Source organism: Humulus lupulus, chromosome 5 (genome assembly GCF_963169125.1).
Source record: "Humulus lupulus chromosome 5, drHumLupu1.1, whole genome shotgun sequence".
Taxonomy (NCBI): Eukaryota; Viridiplantae; Streptophyta; class Magnoliopsida; order Rosales; family Cannabaceae; genus Humulus; species Humulus lupulus.
In genome coordinates, this window is record NC_084797.1 from 3882879 (window position 1) to 3901588 (window position 18710).

At 34.6% G+C, this 18710-nt stretch overlaps 3 protein-coding genes across 4 annotated transcripts; 1 reads left to right on the top strand and 2 right to left on the bottom strand.

Annotated features, from left to right (window-relative positions):
• Nucleotides 1-1356: 1356 nt before the first annotated feature.
• LOC133834166 (uncharacterized) lies at nucleotides 1357-5022 on the bottom strand. The gene is made up of 5 exons (XM_062263680.1): nucleotides 4873-5022; nucleotides 3162-4019; nucleotides 2267-3058; nucleotides 1644-2161; nucleotides 1357-1555 (listed from the first exon to the last, which is right to left on the bottom strand). The coding sequence occupies exons 2-5, from the start codon at nucleotides 4017-4019 to the stop codon at nucleotides 1414-1416; spliced, it is 2310 nt and encodes a 769-aa protein (XP_062119664.1). The 5' UTR covers nucleotides 4873-5022; the 3' UTR covers nucleotides 1357-1413.
• A 1999-nt stretch (nucleotides 5023-7021) lies between these two features.
• Nucleotides 7022-10727, top strand: LOC133834168 (uncharacterized protein At5g02240-like). The gene is made up of 9 exons (XM_062263683.1): nucleotides 7022-7409; nucleotides 7734-7846; nucleotides 7979-8032; nucleotides 8129-8213; nucleotides 8389-8494; nucleotides 9321-9407; nucleotides 9533-9630; nucleotides 10273-10382; nucleotides 10515-10727. The coding sequence occupies exons 1-9, from the start codon at nucleotides 7112-7114 to the stop codon at nucleotides 10575-10577; spliced, it is 1014 nt and encodes a 337-aa protein (XP_062119667.1). The 5' UTR covers nucleotides 7022-7111; the 3' UTR covers nucleotides 10578-10727.
• A 270-nt stretch (nucleotides 10728-10997) lies between these two features.
• LOC133834167 (PR5-like receptor kinase) lies at nucleotides 10998-15985 on the bottom strand. 2 transcript variants are annotated; one of them, XM_062263682.1, is made up of 4 exons: nucleotides 15681-15985; nucleotides 15220-15549; nucleotides 13767-13799; nucleotides 10998-12285 (listed from the first exon to the last, which is right to left on the bottom strand). In XM_062263682.1, exons 1-4 carry the CDS (start codon nucleotides 15766-15768, stop codon nucleotides 11252-11254), a joined length of 1485 nt encoding a protein of 494 aa, XP_062119666.1. In that variant the 5' UTR covers nucleotides 15769-15985; the 3' UTR covers nucleotides 10998-11251. The 2 variants fall into 2 exon arrangements, with proteins under 2 accessions (XP_062119666.1, XP_062119665.1); XM_062263681.1 differs by having other exon boundaries at nucleotides 15220-15772.
• Nucleotides 15986-18710: the final 2725 nt, after the last annotated feature.

Sequence of the window (18710 nt, forward strand, 5' to 3'; positions counted from 1 at the left end):
AGAATCCAGGTACAATTACTGATTTTGTCACTGAAGATGGTCGTTTCCTATATTGCTTCTTTGCCCTTGGAGTTTGTAGGAGAGGATTCAGATTTTGTCGTCCTGTGATATGTGTGGATGGCACGTTCTTGAAGAATAAGTACGGTGGCCACATGCTATGTGCCGTTGCTTTGGATGCGAATAGTCATTTATATCCAATTGCCTTCGGGTTGGTGGATAGTGAGAACCACAACTCGTGGAAATATTTCATGACGAAGTTGAAGGAAGCCATTGGGGACGTTGATGACTTGGCTTTCGTGTCAGATAGGCATGCGAGTATTATTCATGCTCTAGAGGTTGTCTTTCCTGATGCCTACCACGGCGCATGCTACCATCACATCAGTATGAATGTGAAAGCCAAGTTCAAGACTGATCACTGTCACAGTGAGATGTGGGCAGCAGCCTATGCATGGAAGAAGACGGAATTTCTAAAGCATTATGAAAATATTAAGCGAATGGATCCTCCTATAGCTGCCTATTTGGAGGGAATTGGTTTCGATAAGTGGTCTCGTCCTTTCTTTCCTGGAAAACGATACAATATAATGACTAGCAACTACGCTGAAAGCTTCAACAACAAGACCAAGGATGCAAGAACCTTTCCAGTTACAATTTTTTTAGAATTCATTCGGTTCACACTACAGTCTTGGTTTTCTGAACGACGTAGTGTGACAGAGAAGACTACCACCAAATTATCCACCCTGATGGAGGCAGATGTATCGAACAATGCTGACAAAGGAAGGTTCATGAATGTCTATGCCCTTGGTCAATTCGAGTTTCATGTAACTGGTGCAGACAGCGATGCTGAGGTGAATTTGATGACGAAATCATGCTCATGTGGGGTATTCCAGCTCATAGGCACACCTTGTCCCCATGCAGCTGCAGCAGCTATAGAGCGTGGAGTGAACCTTTACTCCTTGTGTTCACCGTTTTACACCATTGAGTCATGGAGGAATTCGTACAAAGAAACCATTTACCCAACTGGGAACGAGGATGACTGGATACTTCCAGATGACATTAAGAATATGGTAGTTGGTGTACCCATAGAGAAACAACAAGTTGGTCGCCCAAAAAAACCAAAGCTAGGAAGACCAAGGACAAATCGTTGGCCATCTGGCGGGGAAAAACCAGTTACAATGCGTAAGTGTAGTAGATGTGGTGGTCGTGGCCACAACAAATCCTCATGCAAAGCTCGGCTTTGAGTTTATTTTTTGTTGTATTTTATTTAAACTTGAAGTTGAAGGTTATTTTTCGTTTTCTTTTTTTATTGTCGTTAATGAATTTTGGTTGTTAATTGTCGTTAATAAAAAAATACTCGACTCAAAAAAATTTCTTAAAAATCTACATTTTAAGCAAATAAATATAACATGAGAATGTTCAATGTCTAACATTCTGATACCATAAGTCAACTGTCCATTTGTTTCTGAACAACTCCATGTTGTCATCGCAAATCGTGTCAAGTGGTAGCCTACCCAATAAGTGTTCGATGTGCTTGATGGCGTACACACCACAATCTCCACTGTAACCAAAACATAAATTGCATTAGTAACAAAATCAACATGGAATTTAATTTAAAAAACTTGAATAAAAACTAGACTTTTGTTTACCTGACTTTGGTTTGGGGTACTGAATCAACTGGCATGCGGTGCACATTGAACTCTTTGCATCTTTTAGCTCCAGGTGGAATCGTCAACCGAGGGTCGTCCTTGAAAAGTTGTGACTGTAATAACAACGATGGGAACAAAGTAGACCATGACTTCATAAAAGATTGCAGTTGTTTATCACTTATCACGGTCACGTCCGAATCATAAACATTCAGAGTCCAAGTAGAAATGGAGACTTCAACTGCAAACCAATGCGCTTGAAGGTAGTTCTGGCACCAATATACAGTGTCTACTCCCTTCCACGATGCCAGAAATTGATTGTCAATTCCCGTAATCATTGATATCACATCTGAATCCCACAAAAACCTTTTCTTATCCGCTTCCTTGGCAGTCTGATATGCATCATAACGAGCCGGTACCACTTGTGAGAACATAATATTCATCACAACACCATCTTGCCGATACGCCCCGGGATAGAACTGTCGACGCCTACGTAGCATATGCATGGCCGCATCAATATGCTGCAAAAATGATTGGAAAGTAATTAATCAGCCTATCGAAACCCCTATTGAACCCACTGCTTATACCAGATAACAAATATTAATAAATTTAATAAAATTACTTACCCCATCATCGATCCAAAACTGTGGTGTCTTCATCGTCAGAAACCAACTCGGACCATACACACCAGATTGGACATCCCTCTTCGTCTTGTTCGGAATATCTCCAAGCAACCACTTGCCGACCGTTCTGTACTGTGTAGCAAGTGGCTTCTTTAGAGGGTCGAGGACTAATGGCACGTCATCAATCGCATCCAAACGAGCTTTCTTTCTGGTTGGGTCGGTGTAGTCTTCAAATTTCTTAGGTTTGCGTCTTTTCCTCTTGGCCAATTGAAACTCTACACCAACAACATCCCCAGGTTCTATAATAGCAACACCTGGGGTCTCAGGATTTGCTGTGAGTACTATCGGGGGAGGAGTGCCTATGTCATGTGAGACAAAATCATCTGGGAGGTCAAGTGAGTCGGAATCAGAATCAGAATCATTTGGAAGATCTTGTACGAATGTCAAGATCTTATTGACAACATCCATGATGACCGCCTGGTTCTCTAGGATGGTATCCTGACGACTCTCGACTCGCTCCAACCTCTCCAACACCTCCCGTAAATCAGGTTGATCAGGACTGGGGTGTACCGATGGGGCTGGGGCCGAGGGTGTGGGGTCGATGGGGGCTGGGGTATCCTCATCATCAGGGCCATCAACAAAAATATTTGCTGCCTTCGCAACCTCAGCAGCTATCTCCGCCACCTTCTCAAAATCAGTGGGAGTTTCTACCTCTTCTTCTTGGCCCAACCCGGGATACAAGGGAGCATCACCCTCCGTCAGAGCGCTATAATAATCTATCTCCGAAGGCCGGGGCTTCAACATGGACAACACAATCAACTGCATCAAATACAAAGCATTAAGTCAGTTTGAAACCACCAAAGAATACTCTATTTTGACATAATATAGCAGAACTTACACTCGTCTTCTTGAACATCGGTGCAAGGTCGGCCTTCGAAATAGGACGCTCCTTATTGCTCGACCAACTAAGCATCCTCGGAAACTGGTTTCCATGGTTAATACCATACTCACGTGCAAACTGCTGGATGGCTTCATATGCCCAATACTGCAATGCAGGGACATAACCATACAAACTGTATTTTGCTTCTTTCTGTTTCCCCTTAACTTCCTTTTTCTTCTCATAGTTCCTTTTCTGATGATGCATGTCTTTCTTACATGAATCCATAAGCTTGTTAAAAGACACCTTCCCCCATGGGTAAGTAAAGAAGTACTCAGTGTCCTCCACCATCTTCAGCGAATCTATCCAGACATTTAACTTGCCCTCTCGTGCAAGTAAAACCCCCTCAACAAAGAAACATAGGCCCAACTTGTAGGCATCTTCAACTATAGTGCAGTTTTTTAAAGCAGCCTCCAAATGCATTAACTTCACTGTTTCTTCATCATTAAAGTACTCCTTGATTAAGCGGTCACTAGTCAAGTGTTTCTTCAAATCAGTCTCAGATGGCCCGGAACTGAAGTTCAACCCCGTAACCAAAGCAAACTCGCCTCTACCAAATCTGCAGGGTCTAGATCCCAAATGTAAATGCAACTCATCCTCTTTGAAGCACTGGATCTTGCGCAACATTAATTGATGCATGAGAGATGCAGAGAAGTCCAATTTCTCAGCCATGAAAAATTGTTTGAATGGGGATTCCTTCACCCTTTCTATCAACCCGAGCTCCTCAAACTTGTCCTTGATTGTTTTAAAGTAACCATTGCCCCTATATGTGACTCGTCCAGGAAAGTGATCTGTCAAGGGTAAAAGATACTTCGGCATCTGCAAAAAATAAAGATAACAATAATACACTTAAATAAAGTCGCATGAAAAATCCATAAATAAACATACATGCAACCATCGAACCCATCTCGAACACCCATCGAACCCCAACCCGAGTACCCATCGAACCCCCTATCGAACCCCTAGAGCATGCATCGAACCACCATCGAACCCAACATAAGACCCAATCCATCGAGCATGCATCGAACCCCCATCGAGCATGCATCTAATTTCTTAGTTTTAAACCCGGAACCCATAATGGGCCTACCCCATCGAACCCCTAAGGCCTATCCTATCGAACCAACATCGACAAGCATCGAACCCAACAAATACCAAACCCATCGAGCATGCATCGAACCCCATCGAGCATGAATCGAACCCAAAAAATACACAACCCATCGAGCATGCATCGATCCCCCATCGAGCATCGAACCTAAACTTGGAACCCTTAACGGCTTAACCTATCGAACCCCCATCGAGCATGCATCGAACCCCCCCATCGAGCATCGAACCTAAACTTGGAACCCTTAACAGCTTAACCTATCGAACCCCCATCGAGCATGCATCGAACCCCCATCGAGCATCGAACCTAAACTTGGAACCCTTAATGTCTTAACCTATCGAACCCCCATCGAGCATGCATCGAACCCCCATCGAGCATGCATCGAACCTCCCATCGAGCAACCTTACAGACCCACAAAAATCCCAGGCTTCACTAAAACATACCCACACTATTCCATACCCAAAACAAACCAGATTAATCCATACACACAAACAATCCCACACTAATCCATACACAAACAATTCCACACTAATCCATACACATACACACAAACACAAACAATAAGCTTACCTTTGTTTTGGGTATGGAGAAACTTGAACCGTGGGTTTTGGATGACAGACGGCGAGAGGCAAGACGGAGGCGCGGGGTTTCGACGGGGGCTGTGACGGGGGCTCGACGGGGGGCAGCGCGGCTTCGACGGGGGGCAGCGCGGCTTCGACGGGGGGCAACGCGACTTCGACGGGGGGCGCGACGGGGACTCGAACCGAGAGTTTGAGAGAGAAAGCTTGAGAGAGAGAGAAAGCTTGAGAAAGCTTGAGAAACCGATGGGGAGATTTGGGTAGTTCAATGGTCGGGGGGTTGGGAGTTTGTGACCGAGAGTTTGAGAGAGAGAGGGAGAATCAAAACTGGGATGGGGGGAATTGTGCCAGGGGTATTTTGGGTACTAGCAAAAAATTTGGCATTATTTTGTAATGTTAAAAATGCCTAGCATTATTTTGTATTACACTACACTATTAAGCATAAAAAGTCAAATTTCCCTATTCAAATACAAATACAAATGAATATTTAAAATATTTGAATTAAATACATTATTCAAATAAAGATCTCTTAAAAATAGGGTTGTTATAAATAGGGATTTCCTAACTACGTCTCCGCGTACTGATTTAACGCGTAATTGAGCTTGCTTACTGCTTCAACGCGCTTTCGAGGTTGATTATAATTTCGAGCTCATATTCCAACATCATCATCGCCTCCTTGTCTGATCAGTCTTTCGAACTCACATTTCGAAGGAGACTCCTTCTTTCGAGCTCACAATTCATGCTCGAGTGCCAAGGACGTGGCACCTTGGAACTTCATGATTATATGTTCATGATTCTTTTAAAATAACGTGTTTGAGTTGTAATTAGTCTTTTTGTGTAGCTGTTTAGATTGTTTCAGCTGCTGTAATTTTTTATTCTTTGCAATTCAATTGACTCACTTACCAAAAAAAATATCTCAAAAATATCATATTTTAATTTGTTTAATTATTTATTATTTTAAAATAATTATCATTGTAAAATATCTGAAAAATATGCTATTTTAATTTGTTTATTTTTTTAAAAATAATTATCATTGTAAAATATCTCAAAAACATCCTATATTAGTTTTTTTAATTATTTATTTTATTTTATTTAAGTTTACGTATTTACAAACTATCGTTAAATATAATAATATTCTGTTAAATATAAAAATATTTCGTTAAAATTAACATTAAAAAAGTGAAAACCCGTTAAAACAAAAAATTATTATGTTATCTACACACTTATTATATAGAAGAGATATGACCCTATATATAAATGTTTGCTTCTTTTTGTTTATTCCAAGTGAAAGACATGAAGGGAGAGCTTGTGCATGCATGCACGAAGCGCGAGGCAGGAGACAACTGGTGTGTCAGACGGCTAGTAGGCGGGTGTCAAGCGGAGCAGGTCGGGTCTCGACTAGGTCAGGCACAGGTCGGCTGGAGCTGTTGGAGGACGCGTGTCAGGAGGAGAGCGCGCTAGGTGGCACGCTGGCTGCAAAGGACAGGCATTCCATTCTGGGCCTAGAGAGGTGGGCCTTGCTTCTCTGGGCTAGTGGCTTGCAAAAATACTAATTTTTCACTTCGTTTTTCAATTTTAACTATTTCTTTCTTTCTTTTCAACATGCAACATAATTCCTAAAAAAAAAATTAAATTAAATCTAAACTAAACTAAATATTTTTAATTGTAAAATTTATTCTAATAACTTCTTGAAAATATTAATTAAGACTCAATTTAATTTGACATTTAAGATCAATAAATGTGCATTTTTTACCACAAATCACACAACAACAATTCAAATAATTAAATTACAACATTCTACACCAAAATAAATATAAAAACACACAAAATTCTATAACAATAAAACAAACCTAATAAATTCAAAATGACTCAAAAATTTAATAAATTACTTTTTTTTTTTTTACCGAACACTTTTTATTGCACAAATTTTTCATAATGCACTATTTAACTTTTCCAAATAGACTTAGCAAGATCACTCTTACCAAAAAAAAAATAAGTAGTAGCACATGCACGTGCCTTTAAACTAATATATTTAATTATTAAGTAATGACATACTTAATAATTTGGTGCACGTATCATTATTTGTGAGATTACGTTAAAGTTAAAAAGAAATTTGCAAGATATGTAGCGTTATCCTCAAATGTGAAGTGTTAAGGCTATATAAAATCGTCTCAGTCCAACCAGCGAAGAGGAAGACCCCGACCCAAGGAGAAGCAGGCTTCTGGAGCCATATGCCTCTCTCACTCATGGCTTCTCGACTCTCCTTCATCCCAAGCCCACAATTTCAACTTGGAGATTTACCAAAACACCCTCCACAACCACCTTCATTTTCACTTCCGGCACTGGGTTTTCGCCGCTCAAAATGTAGTTTTCATCCGACGACCATTTCTAGCTCAAGAGCAGAGTCTCCGCGAGCCATAAGAGAGGAAGTCGTCCAATCCCCAAATTCTGAATCAACCCATGATTCCAAAACCACCCCTTCCTCTTCTTCTAAGCTCGTTCTCGTTGTTGGAGGAACTGGTGGCGTTGGTAGGGCCTTCTCTTCTTTCTTTTCTTCTACAGTTCTTGTACTCATCAGATATCTGTTCTTATTTCATATCTTCACTTGCTTTATGCTTTATCTTACGTACGTTCAATTGTATGTTCTTTGTTGTTGCCTATTGCAACTTAAAAGTAGTTTTTTGTAATTGCGTTTCATGTGTTCATTTGTGTTTCTGTTCGGTAAGTGTGCGAGTTTGACATTGAATTGCATTGGTTTTGTTTGGATTTCAAGTCAAGAAAATGATTTCCTGCCGTTTTTTGTGAATCTGTTAAGAAACTAAGCTAATTTTAGTGTCTTTATGCTCTTTTCAGGGCAATTGGTAGTGGCATCATTGCTCAACAGGAACATCAAGTCACGTCTATTGCTGCGTGACCCTGAGAAAGCAGCAATGTTATTTGGTAAACAAGATGAAGAGACATTACAGGTTCCAAAACAAGATTACTAGTTTTGTTATCATTTTTTTCTTCAGTCACTTGACACGCATTTTCTTGCTTTGCTTGAAACATATTGTGTTGTGTTTTTATAAGAACTTAATGTTGTAGAACTTCACTCATAGGTATGCAAAGGAGATACTCGGAACCCGGAAGATCTAGATCCTACCTTTTTTGAGGTTTGTGATTTAACTTTGTGGCAGTTTTTGACATAAGAATTTATGTTCATATTTCAACATCTTAATTAAGTTAGTTTATATTCTTTTGTCTGTCAGGGAATCACACATGTCATTTGCTGTACAGGAACAACTGCTTTTCCTTCGAAACGGTGGGAAGGAGATAATACTCCCGAAAGAGTAGGTAAATTGATCTCCTTGAACTTTTAGTGACATGGTTGTTCATAAGTCCAGCATGAAAAAGAAAAGTCATTATTAATTTTTTTCTTTGTAGAAATGCATGTTAGTGCCTTTAAAAGACCAGATTATACGCATTCGGTTAAAGTATATGCATTAACTAAAGTTTTTTTCTTTTGAAGATTGGGAAGGTGTGAAAAATCTTGTATCTGCACTTCCTCCCTCAGTGAAAAGGGTTGTTCTTGTTTCATCAATAGGTGTAACCAAGTTCAATGAACTCCCATGGAGGTAAGAAGACTAATGGTGAGTTATAAAGCTAGCAATTGATCTTCTTTGGTATCTGTAAGAATTGGGAGAACAGAAAATGGATTTTAGTGATTCTGTACTCATGAATGGAGCCTTCCATATTTTTCCACGATGGAGATTTCTCAAATTTATTGAGATTATTTTCCTTGTCAAAGATAAAATTTTGAATAGCTGGAACTTCATGTGGCCTGAATGGGTAACCCCAGAGTACTACAAGTAGGGAAATTGTTTTAATCAACTATCATCATTAACTATTTAACTGAACTCTTTCTTTTGTTTCTATTTTTGGTTAAGTTTTATCATACCTGTATGTACCAAGTAGTAGACTTTTTCATCTATCCAAACCTGATTTTCGTTTTCATTCTCCGAGCAGAGGAAACTCTGCTCAAATTGATTCCTTTCCATGAAGACTGTTTCTTATGGAAGCAGAAGAAAAAAGACATGAAAGTGTTTGGATATAGTACACACCCACACACAGAGAGAAAAGAGAGTCTAGCATGGCTTAAGAAGCAAGTTTTATTAAATGCAAAATCTTAAATAATATTATAGTATAGATGATCAGTTGTTTTTTTAGGAATTAGATTTTCATGAATATTCTATACATAGAAACTTAACATCCGTTAAAATCTTCACTACAAGGTTTATACAAGATATTTTTGTGATTGGTTTTTACTGTGAAATCTTTGCTTATGCAACAGAGACTCTGTTTGGATGCTAACCATGGTAGACATTGACTGTTATGATATTTTTCCTTTAAACTTGCGGTTTCACGGGTTAACAACTAATCTCTTTTATTCTTTTCCATTAGCATTATGAATCTCTTTGGTGTTCTCAAATATAAGAAGATGGGGGAGGATTTCCTTCTTAATTCTGGTCTACCATGTACAATAATCAGGTTCGTGAAAAATAGTTATGACTTTACATTTATGTTGAGCAACCAAAACTCGTCACAAGAATCCATCTCAGCAAAAGTTTGTAATAATCTAATTTTTTTTTCTTCTGTCATTACATGTAAACCAGAGCTGGAAGATTAACTGATGGGCCATACACATCTTATGATCTAAATACTTTGCTCAAAGCTACTGCTGGGAAAAGGCGAGCAGTTGTTATTGGTCAAGGTATGATATGTCAAATGATTAATGTTAGAACGTTTATCATTAAAATAATTGAACAGCAGCCTATATTAATTGACTCAATCACGTTCCACTGCTGTTCTATCATACCACAATTGGAGTGGATTTTCTTTAATATGGATAAAATGGTCTATCTTTAAATGAGATGGTAACTGAGTTTTATTTGAATGGGAGAGAGGCTGCACATGACTGAGTATCATAGTTATTAATTGTATGATTGATTAAGATTATGAATTATGACTTATCTTTGTAAGGGGTGAAATCTAATATTCATGTCCACAAATATATTTGTATGTACTTGTGTGTGTGTACATACGAAGTTCGAATACAAAGGGAGCATCTACTAGAACCTATCAAATGGTTCAGATTAAGAGCACTCATAAGTGTAATGATCTTACTGATGATTTGAAGAAGCCAAGTATTTAGCTATCTTGGGAGGGAGAGGCTATTCAATTATGATCATTTTGCTTGAGCCTTTAGATGCACCTGCACCTGCACCTGCACCTGGTTGTTTTATTCCTCTGCTTATTGGGTGTTTATTTTTCTCTATTATGTAAATTCTTGATCCTATCCAAACATTTTTATTTGCATATCTTTGGTTTGGCAAACATACAAATCGATTCTCAGGCGATAAACTAGTCGGTGAGGTTAGTAGACTCGATGTAGCCGAAGCTTGCATACAAGCACTGGACATTGAATCCACTGAAGGCAAAATTTATGAAATCAACTCGGTTGAGGTAACTCTCCCAAGTTGATTTTAGTCTATAAGTGGCTCTGGAAAAAATTGCATTGAATGCTATGACTGCTTTACTTTGTCATGTAGAAAACTAAAAAAATGACAACTGTTTTATCTTCTCTTTTTTGTGTAGGGGAAAGGTCCAGGAAACGATCAGCAGAAGTGGAGAGAACTATTTGAAACAGCAACCAAATAGCCAAACTCACATGGTAAATTGTAAAAGTTACTGTTCCAAAGGGTAAATTTCATGTAACAAATATTATTGTCTATAAATTGTATATAACTATTACACATGTTACTTTTGTAATGTAACTAGTCATTCATATCATATTCGACCTTTTTCTCATGGCGTTTGTACTTCCAAGCCTACATTTCAGACTTCTTTCGTTCTCTCATTGTTAATACCTTGAAGTCTTAGTGAGAATAAACGATTTATTTGAAGTCTTAGTGAGAATAAACGATTGTATATAACTATTCAGATATTAAACAACAGCATCTATAACAAAACCAAATTAATGTTCTCCACATTTGACACAATTCCACCCTTAAAAATCTCCATATCTTTACTCAAAGTAGCAGACACTTGAAAAAAAATCTTTTAAAAAGAAATTCATACTGTAATTCTCAAAGAAAATATCTCACATGGAAAGTGTGTAGGTATATTTAACAATTTACAATAATTTATAAGAGCGTGGGTTACTCCACTCATCAACAATTGATTTTGAGATAGAACCTCATGCTTCTTAACATGCACCTCCGAGCTCTCAATGCAAAGAAAAAGGCTTAGTTAACTAATAATGTTAATTAAGAAGCCTACGAGCTCTCAAAGCAAAGAAAAATGTGCGAAAGTGAGAAATAGAAAAAGTAATGCTACTCATTTTGCAATGACAAGGTCGGTTTTGGTGGCATCTGCAAAGATTGTAAACTCCCTTCCATCATCTGTATCACCTCAGACATCGACGGACGATTGGATGGCTTAGCTTGAATGCACCATAAGCTCACATTAATCATCTTTCTCGCCAACATTTCATTATCCTCGTCCACCATTTCTTCACAGATATTTTTCAAGCGCTCACCACCACCATCATCATCAATATGCTTATGTGCCCAATATGGATAATATATTTCACTTGTTCGAGAAACACCCGTGTCAATATTCTTTCTTCCTCCCACCATTTCTAAAACCATCATTCCATAACTATACACATCAGATTTGTAAGACACTTCACCGAAATTCCTGTTATACATTTCTGGTGCTGTATATCCAGCTGTGCCTCTAGCACCCAATAGAGATATACTACTACTCCCATCCCCTTGGCACAACTTGGCAAGGCCAAAGTCAGAAATTTTAGGACAAAAGTCAGAATCTAGAAGAATGTTGTGAGGTTTTATGTCAAAATGTAAAATCGTTGCAGCACAATCTTGATGCAAGTATTTAAGTCCTCGAGCAATTCCGATTGCAATCTCATAAAGCCTTTTCCACTCCAGGCGACTGATTTTGGTATTAAAAATAAACTTATTCAATGATCCCCTAGGCATGTACTCATAGATCAAAGCCCTTTTATTTCCTTCATAACAAAATCCTAGAAGTCTGACTACATTGTTATGCATAATTGCTCCAATACTTGCAACTTCATTGATGAAATCTTCTCCATTACCTTTAGCCTCCTTTAGTACTTTTACTGCCACAGATGAGCCATTCGATAACTGTCCTTTGTACACAATACTATAGCCTCCTTCACCAATTTTTTCTGCGAATGAGTTGGCCATTCTCTTCACACTTGCATATGTATACCGCTTAAGGGTAATAAAATCCTCCACATCAATCTGTTCCCTCTTGCTTTTGGAAAAATATATAATCAGAATTGAGATTACTGCAACTCCAAAAATTGCTACTAACACACCTACATTATTAAAGTAATAGGGAATTATATTATTATGTTTATTCTAATATTCTTGTTGAAATACAAGAAAAAATTAAACGATCAAAAGAGAGGTATAGATAGAATATATTTACTCGGTTTTATTTATTTTTTAAAATGTATTAATTTATTTTTAATTACCATATAAATTTTAAGGAGAATTTTTTTATAGGAGCTTCACTTTAAGCCCTACTGATAGGGTTCTTTACTGTTCTTGACTCGTGAATAGTTTTCGACGCGATTTTTTTTTATGACCGTGTATATTGTAGTTGTTTAGAGCATCCTGCAAATTTTCAGAAAATTCCGAATAGTTTACAGTACCAAAAACTAGGTTTAAGCATGTTATTTTTCACCCGCATAAAAAAAATTAGTCACACGTGCAACAACATGTTTGAACCTAGTTTTTGATACTGTAAACTATTCAGAAGTTTTTAAAAATCGCGTCGATGCTCTATATAGCTACAGTATACATGGTCATAAAAAAAAAATCGCGCCAAAAAATGTTCAAAGGTCGAGAATACTGAGATCTCCACCGGTAGGACTTAAAGTAAAGTACCTATAGAAGAATTCCCCTAAATTTTAAATAAATAAACAATATAATAAAAATCCATTATAAATACTTTTTATATATAAAAATATGGTTTATTCTAGTATTAAAATTTTTTTCTAATTTTCTTTTAGAAATTTTATGAATATAATAAAATATTTAAAAATTCTAAACTAAAACTATGAATTTATAAATATTATTTAATCAAATTTAATTATTTATTATAAAAAAAATTTAAAGCCAATAAAAAGCAGTATATAAATATAGATCATTTATTAATTAATGTCTAGAGCTATTAAAATAAGTAGCTTCTCATTAAAACAAAATAAACGACAAAATAAGACATAAATAATTAAAAAAATATGTATATTTATGTCTTATTTCTCTATTATATATTTGGATAAACAAAATATATTAAATTACAAAATAAATAATTAATAAAAGAAAGAAATGAATAAGTTTATACACATAAATATTTTTTTGTTATAGTTTTGAAAACATAATTTAATACTATAATATGAAATAAATTTAAAAAAAAATTATGAAAAATTATTATGACTCATTTATTACTTTATATATATATTCAATGTATTTGCCTTATATTATTTTATTACTTTTATTTTTACTTTTTATTTATTTTCTTATTTAGATGATTTTAAAACTAAATGTGTTAAAAAATAATTAAAAAAATGTTAAATCTAACCAAAAATAAGAATTTCCTTTAAACTATCACATTTATAATATATAAAAATATAAAAATATTATGGATGAAAATCAAAGAGGTGATGGTTATCAAAATATTTGAACTAAATTATCCTTCTTAACGTTAGACATGCTACAAGAAGAAAAACACCCACACACACAAGTTTTACCACAATGTGTATGAACCATATTGGTTTGTGTTACTTGTACGTACCTAGGATCCAATAATAATGCTTCAATGTTGATCCTGCAGTGAGAAAAGCTAAACAAATTAATTATCATACATTAAAAGGAATTTACTCATTTGGTACCATTTGTTTTTGCAAAGTATAGTTCTGGTACCCTCTGTTTTCAATAATGCTCATATGGTACCCCGTATTTTAAAAACATAGATATTTCGTATCCTAATTGATAAAATTTTGTCAATATGACCAAATTGTTAGCAGTTATATATAATTTGTAGCTCGTATGATTGAGAGTAATTTGATTAAATTGGTAAAATTTTATTAATTAAATTTGAGTTTATGGTACCAAATATGTACAATTTTGAAATATAGGGTACCTAATATATACGATTTTAAAATACAAGGTACCAAATATGTACGATTTCAAAATGCAGTGTACCAAATAAGCATTATTTATAAACAAATGGTACTAAGATGATATTTTGCAAAAACACATAGTACGAAATGGTTACCTACACTAGAGTAATTACACATAAACATTATTATGTTTATTATATGAGTAATGATATGTGTAACCAAAATATGTACTAAAATATTATACACAGTGATGTGTCACTGCTTTTTAAAACGGTGGTCTCTATTTTTTATAAATGTGATTGGTTAAGTTAAACTGCACATCACTGCGTGTAATGTTTGAGTATATTTTTTTGGGTGCACATATCATTACTCTTATTATATATATATATACTAGGTGGAATCAACGTGCAATACATGTTTGTTTAATTTTAAAGTTGTAAACATTATCTATTTTTAGAAATTAATAATAGAAATAAAATAAGAATAGAATATTCATAATGTAGACAGTAGTATATATGCATCAACTATTTTTTTTTTTTTTTTTGAAAAAGCATCAACTATGTTTAGTTTCTAATATATCTCGCAATATCATTTGGTGAAGTTAATGAAGAAAAAAAACTTCAATCACTTGATAAAAAAAAAACAAATTATCACACAAATTTATAAGATAAAAGAAATGATATATATGCCTTTATATTTTAAAATAAATGATTTAATTAATTTAATTATCATAAAATATTCTATTTTAATTAATTATTATTTTTTATTTAAATTTATATTTATTCTAGTTTTTGAATTTGGCATTGATAATAAAAAATTATATATTATATGTTTAATATAATATTATTTAAGTTATAAAATGTATGATTTTATTATTTTTAAATAATTACCATGGTAAAATATTTTAAAAATATCTTATTTTAATTTATTTAATTTTATTTAAGTTAAGTCATATTTACAATCTATCGTTAAATGTAAGAATATTCTGGTAAATATAAGAATATTTTATTAAAATTAATGAAAAAAAAATAAAAAACCGTTAAAACCAATAATTTTCATTATCTACCCACTTTTTATATATAAAAAAAAAATATATATATATATATAATCAATAATAAATCTAACCAGATGTTTGATTATTAGCAGAACAATCACAGAACACTTGAGTTGAATTGCGGTCGTAAACGCAAACTCCGCTGAATTCACTGCAGTCCCCGCAAGTTGGCTCAGCATCCACCACCGTTGTATGGTTGGGTTGGAATCTTTGTGTGACAGATTTCTGAAGCAAATCGAGGTAACCATAGTAAACTCCCTCAGTGCTTACTGATCGATTTGGTTGAGTTGAGCAGATTCCCCATAATCTCAGTGTTTCATTATTACGCGTGCAGTTGAGCTTCAGCGGAGGAAAGCCGCAGCTACTCGGCAAGTACGGCGCCAAACTGTTGTAATTTCCGTCTGTCATATTTCCACAAAGGATGTGAGAACTGCAGCCCAAGCTTACAGATGGAGGAATATTGCTCAGGATCAACAACAAAAAAGTCAACACAATAATAGGAAGAGGACAATAGTTCATTACCAATACATACATTGGATTAACAAAACTTTCAAGAGCAAAACTCGATGGAAAAAATTCAAGGAAAAAGAGTACAAAGAAATGTCATTTATAGTTCCCATAAGCCTAATGATAAACACCAAGAAGATCCCAACGCATCACTCGGCCGGCCAAATCAGAAGTATATGGACTAAGTCTTAAGCACGTGATCTTTTAACGAAGTCTTACTCTTATCTTTACTCTTCAGCAAATAGTTATCTATACAACCTTATTTATTTATGAAATAATATTTATTTTTTTTAGTGGTCTTAAGAATAGGAAGAGATGTTACAAACTTGGTATATTTAAACTCATTTGATTTGATGAATCTAAACAGTTGAGAACAACATTATATATACATATATATTTGCCTGGACCTATCACCTAATAGCCAAGCAAATACAAGATAAGATAAGCCACCATACATAAGACAAGCCCCCTCAATGGTCAATGAAAACTATTTTATTTTTTTCTTTTCGTTTTTGTCTGCCAAACAATCTACCCTGTACAATACACTGACCAAGTCAACAAAAATATAATATCCTACTTGATTTTCATATAATAATAATAAATAATCTCCAATAATTGAGTTCACAAGTTTTTTCTATATATAATTTAATTTTAAGATACAGGTAGCATTAATATTAATGCTATCTATAAAATAAAATTAATTCATTTTTAAGAATAAGTAAACTTAGCTCCTCCCAATCCCTATCTCACTCTCACTAAATCTATCTATCTACTATTTTTCCTCCTTCTCACTACTTTTCCTCTCTAACTTTTTTCTATACCGCATCTCCCAAGAGTACTCCTAATAGAGGAGGTAAAATGTCTAATTCTTTATAATATAGAGAAAAAATTGTTAAATAGTCTTCCAATGAGTGATGAAAAGTTATATTTTTTTACCTAAATGAATAGTATTTCTCTTTATGTAATGAAACACTATTCATCAAGCTATAAATATTTTATTATTTTTTTATAAACTTTTGTATATATATATATATGAGTGTGATACTATTATATTTATTTATTTTATTTCTTAAAATGAATAAAATATTTTTAAAAAATATAATATTTAAATGATGTAGAGAAGCTGATATATGGTATAATGTAAAAGTTTGAGGTATATTATAAAAAAAATATGTTTTGGTGGTGTATTTTGTAATATACTTTCTCTATAATATTTAGCTAAAACTCACAAAAAAAAAATCTTCCATCAGCTCCTTTATACATATATTTATAATAGCTATGCACAAACTCTAATTAATCCATATCTACATTTACATAACATTTACATATCATTTATATAATATTTTAATATTATTACTTTTCTCTATAAGCTTTCTCTCTCCCATTTAGTATATATATATTTATTTTTTCTTTTTTCTTTTTCAATTATTTTATTTTACTGTAATTAATAAAATATGCTTAAAGATATAATATTTAAATAATATAGAGAAATATATAGAAAAGTTGTTGTATGATATAATGTAAAATTTAGAGGTAAAATAAAAAAAATATGTGTTTTGGGGAGATATTTTAAAAAATGGAGTAGAGCATCCATTGGGAGTGCTCTAAGAACAACTCCACTGGGAGTTGCTTGGAAAGTGATTTGTGAGGTGGTGGGGTAAATGGATGAGGTAGATGAGGTTTTATTAGAAGAATATAGGCAACGTTGGCCAGCAGAGAGGCAAAGTTGCTTTCATATATTTTTTTTAAATCTTTTTTTTTATTAGTTAGATTTATTAAAAAAAATTATAGTGGGACCACTTAAGCCACTGTTATAGTTGCTCCCATTGTGGATGTTCTAAAATTACAATGTTTTTTTCTTCTTCCATATTTCTGAGTCTTTGTCGGGACCAACTCAACACTTAACCAGACCTTAGGCCGAAGTCATAATTGAGAAATTAGAATAAAATTATTATTCTCAATATTTTTAAAATTTAGATTTTTCAAAAGAAAAACACCGACATAAAAAAAATAACTCATCTACATGCTGAAAATAGGATCATGTCATAACAGTGGGATTAAAAGACCTACCCTACCACAAATAATCCTAATAATTTATAGTATTTTTAAAATATAAATTAATAAATAATGCCCACATATTGCATTGAGCAATAGTAAAAAAATAAGAAAAAAAGAATACGAGAGCAAATGAGAGAATGAACAGAAGTCAATCACACACTACAAGAAACCAGTTCTTTGCCGGCGTAATTCGTAATTGCGCCGGCAAAAATCACTTTCACCGGCGCAATTCATGAATTGCGCCGGCAAAAATCAAATCCTATGCCGGCGCAATTAACGCCGGAAAAGATGACTTTTGCCGGCGCAAGTCGGGGTTGCGCCGGCAAAAGTAATGCCAGATTTTTCAAAATAAGCGTACATACTTTTGCCGGCGCATTTCACCTAACGCGCCGGCAAAAGTCAACGTGTTTTTAAATTTTTACACGTTTGAAATAAAAAGTAGGTGGGCTTACTTTTGCCGGCGCGTTTCGTTGCGCCGGCAAAAGTGAACAAACGCGCCGGCAAAAGTCGAGATAATTAAAACGACATCGTTTTACTTTAGGGTTTACTTAAACACTTTTGCCGGCGCAGTTTTAGACTTTTGCCGGCGCAACGAAACGCGCCGGCAAAAGTCTTAACGATATATCTCAGCCGCAGCCTCCTTCTTCCCCATTTCTGTTCTGTGTTTGTGAAAGCAAAGCTCTCTCTCTCTCTCCTCTGTGATAGTCTCCGACCACCGGTGTCCCATAATCCCACGCCGTGGCTCAAGTTATATATTGAAGCATCTCTCAAGGTTAGTAAAATGAGAAATTTTTTAACATTTTTGGATTTTTTTCTCAATATTATGTTTTGTAATTGTATTTTTTTTTTGTTATTCTCTCCCTATGAACAGGTGTGTTGTAACTCTCTCGGTGAAACAAATGCAAAGGTTAGTTTATATATATATTTATATATGTTTATATATATTTCGGTTTATATATATATATTTATATATGATTATATATATATATATGTATAT